This window comes from Belonocnema kinseyi, chromosome 1, assembly GCF_010883055.1.
Source record: "Belonocnema kinseyi isolate 2016_QV_RU_SX_M_011 chromosome 1, B_treatae_v1, whole genome shotgun sequence".
Taxonomy (NCBI): domain Eukaryota; kingdom Metazoa; phylum Arthropoda; class Insecta; order Hymenoptera; family Cynipidae; genus Belonocnema; species Belonocnema kinseyi.
Window position 1 is genome coordinate 170,973,231 of NC_046657.1, and position 2,729 is coordinate 170,975,959.

Below are 2,729 nucleotides of genomic sequence, written 5' to 3' on the forward strand. Positions count from 1 at the left end.
AAAAAATTATTAATAAGATTGCTTATGATATAAAAATTGAACAATAAATATATTGAATACATATATAATACACTTACGATACTTTCACTTTGTCACAAAAGCTTTTGAAAAGATTTGCTTGAATCTTGCTTTTTTCTTCGTCATTTAATTGATCATTTTGATCAACACATTGCTGTACGTTATCAATGGCATTTATGGAAATTTCTTTGAGAGTTTTATTTGAAATACATATTTCTTCAGTCCACTTATCCCATTTATCCCAATCATAATTTGTGATCTCTTCTTTCGCTCGTATATCGTGAGCTTTTTTCACCAATTCATGTATTAACTGAGCCCTAACACTGCCAGCATTTTCTTGATCTGCGAGAATATTTGGAAACAAGGATTTGTCCTTGCTATCACATTTTACTTTTAATTGTTCCATAGTCAATCCGTATTTCTCTTGTATTTCATATTGTATTGGCTCTATGAAAAACAAGGCGACAACACAACTTATGGTACCTGCAGAATTTCAAATGTTATTTTAAATCGCAAATATTTATTGAGTAATTGCAACTTTTTATTATAATGCTTTACGAAATTCAGTGTATTGAGATGTAAGTCATAAAAAAAATAATTTAAAAAAATTAAGTGTATACTTTTGTAGCGCTAATGCTATATTTAAATATTTTTTACTTTACCTAACCTATTTTCATCTTTTTGTCGATGCATCTACTTTTTCGACTATCGAAACATGCAATGTATATGATATATGTTATCGGAAATGTATTCGAATTACACGGAAAGAATAATAAAAAGGGAAACTTTGATATTAAAGTAATATGTATTGTCTTTAAATTAGAACGAAATATCTGAAAGTGGCATATTAAAAATGTGAAAATGTTCAAGTTTTCTATTGTATTTAAATATTTGTAAGAGACCCATTAACATTTTTGTTAATTCCCACTGAATTCCAAGGGTGCTTAGGCTGGAACCAACTTTCACTGAAAAGGTGCTTGCGCATCCAGTTTTTTTACTAATTCCTTTTTTAGAGAACCTTCCGAATATTCTAAGAAAATTTTTGTTTAAATCGTTAGGTGGCCTTTGAAAATATCTTAGGTTATTAATTTTCAAGTACAGTCTTTCTTCAACCTCGTAAGCAGGATTGGATATTTTTGTGTCATTTTGGAATTTGAATAGCTGACATCCAGAACGGGATAACCCTCAACATTTCCCAAGTGTACTTTTTCTCTTTTTTAAATTCTCTGAAAAAAATCCTCGTCTACAGCCCTTGAAAGAAATCCAAAATTCATTTTAGTTTCTATATAATAAATCATATAAACTAGCGATTGTGGTAACCCCGGGTATACCCAGCGGCCAAAAGGGGTTAACCCCTCATTATGAAAGCTCTAGATTTTTTTATACTTTTCCGAGGCTCTAAAAGTGAAAAGTGCATCTGGTTGCCATATGCTATTTTTTGTTCCTTGCAAGGAAGTTGGTTGTTTAGCACAGTTTTCTAAATATTTTAGTACAATTTTTACTCTTTTACCGTTAAAATTGGCTGAGAAAAATGCGCTCGGATGAAAATCACACCGACCCGCGTCGAAGTGATGAGAAGTACGAGAAACCGAAAGGCAAACGCGTGCGTGCTAAAGACGAACCCAAATCCATAATATATTTTATCAACCTGTTTTTATATTTCTATTTTGTTATAAAAAAGTTGTAATATCGCGTGATATTTAAAAAAAAATGTTTCTTAATTTGATTGGTTCACATATCTACGGAACATAAAAATTAACATTGACTCCCAATACTTTTCAATTATATTCATTACTTTTTAAATTTCACAGTTCCTCAAATTGATTTCAACTAGCCTTTCATTTTTTCATGATTCAAAGATTTCTCATACTCATTTTTTCATTCTGTATATGTTCTTTTCAAATCACACGATTTTTTAATTACAAAAAACGACTTTAACCATTGTAATTAATTTTGTTGTCTATGTACGAGTTTCTAACATGAAATGATTTCAACGATAAATCAACTAAGTTATTCTTAAATTAATATGAAAGTAAAGGACGCTCGATATGTGTTTTATCCCTTTTAGGCCGCCAGCTACCGCTGGGGTTGCCCCACCGAGCTACGAAAATGCTTATAAAATCCACAGTTTTGTAAATAATGAATTCAAATTTCTAGACAGTGTGTTTAGAGTGACCACCTAACATAAAATTAATTGTTTTGGTTTAAAGTATAAAAATGGCAAATTCGAACGTTTCTCCTGCCTCCTGTTAAAAAATAAAGATGTGGATTGCCCCTTTTTGGACGCCAGACATTCATTTGTCCCTAAGGTCTGATAAAATTTAGGGACACGCCTTGAATATATAAGGGCATGTAGTAGTCATTTATCCTTGTGCATCCAGAAAAATGGATGTTGCCATTTAACAAAGAAATTTGTTTGAATTCACATAATTAAACTAAGTAATTTCTTCTTCAATTACAAAAAAGGTTTGTATTTAATGTTTAGAAATTAAAATATTCGCTCTCTAAATCTCAATCAGTGAAATGTCGCTGATTGCAAGTGAGATTTCACTAATTAAAATAGTTGAAAACCAGTCACTGACAATCAGTGAAAAGTTACTTATTCAGAGAACTGAATACTTTTGAGAGTTGGCAGCACTGCACTATGTCAATTTAGCAGTCATAGTAAAATAATATTTGAGTAGATTCAATCAAATAATCGTTGTAAAAAC

The 2,729-nt window shown here is 30.9% G+C and overlaps 1 protein-coding gene across 1 annotated transcript in view; it reads right to left on the reverse strand.

Moving 5' to 3' along the window:
• Positions 1–495, reverse strand: part of LOC117183094 — a 6,763-nt gene extending 6,268 nt beyond the window's left edge. Inside the window, exon 1 of the mRNA XM_033376261.1 lies at positions 78–495. Coding sequence (XP_033232152.1) covers positions 78–424 — 347 coding nt within the window. The 5' untranslated portion in view covers positions 425–495. The remainder of the gene's footprint in view (positions 1–77) is intronic.
• Between the last annotated feature and the right edge of the window lie 2,234 nt (positions 496–2,729).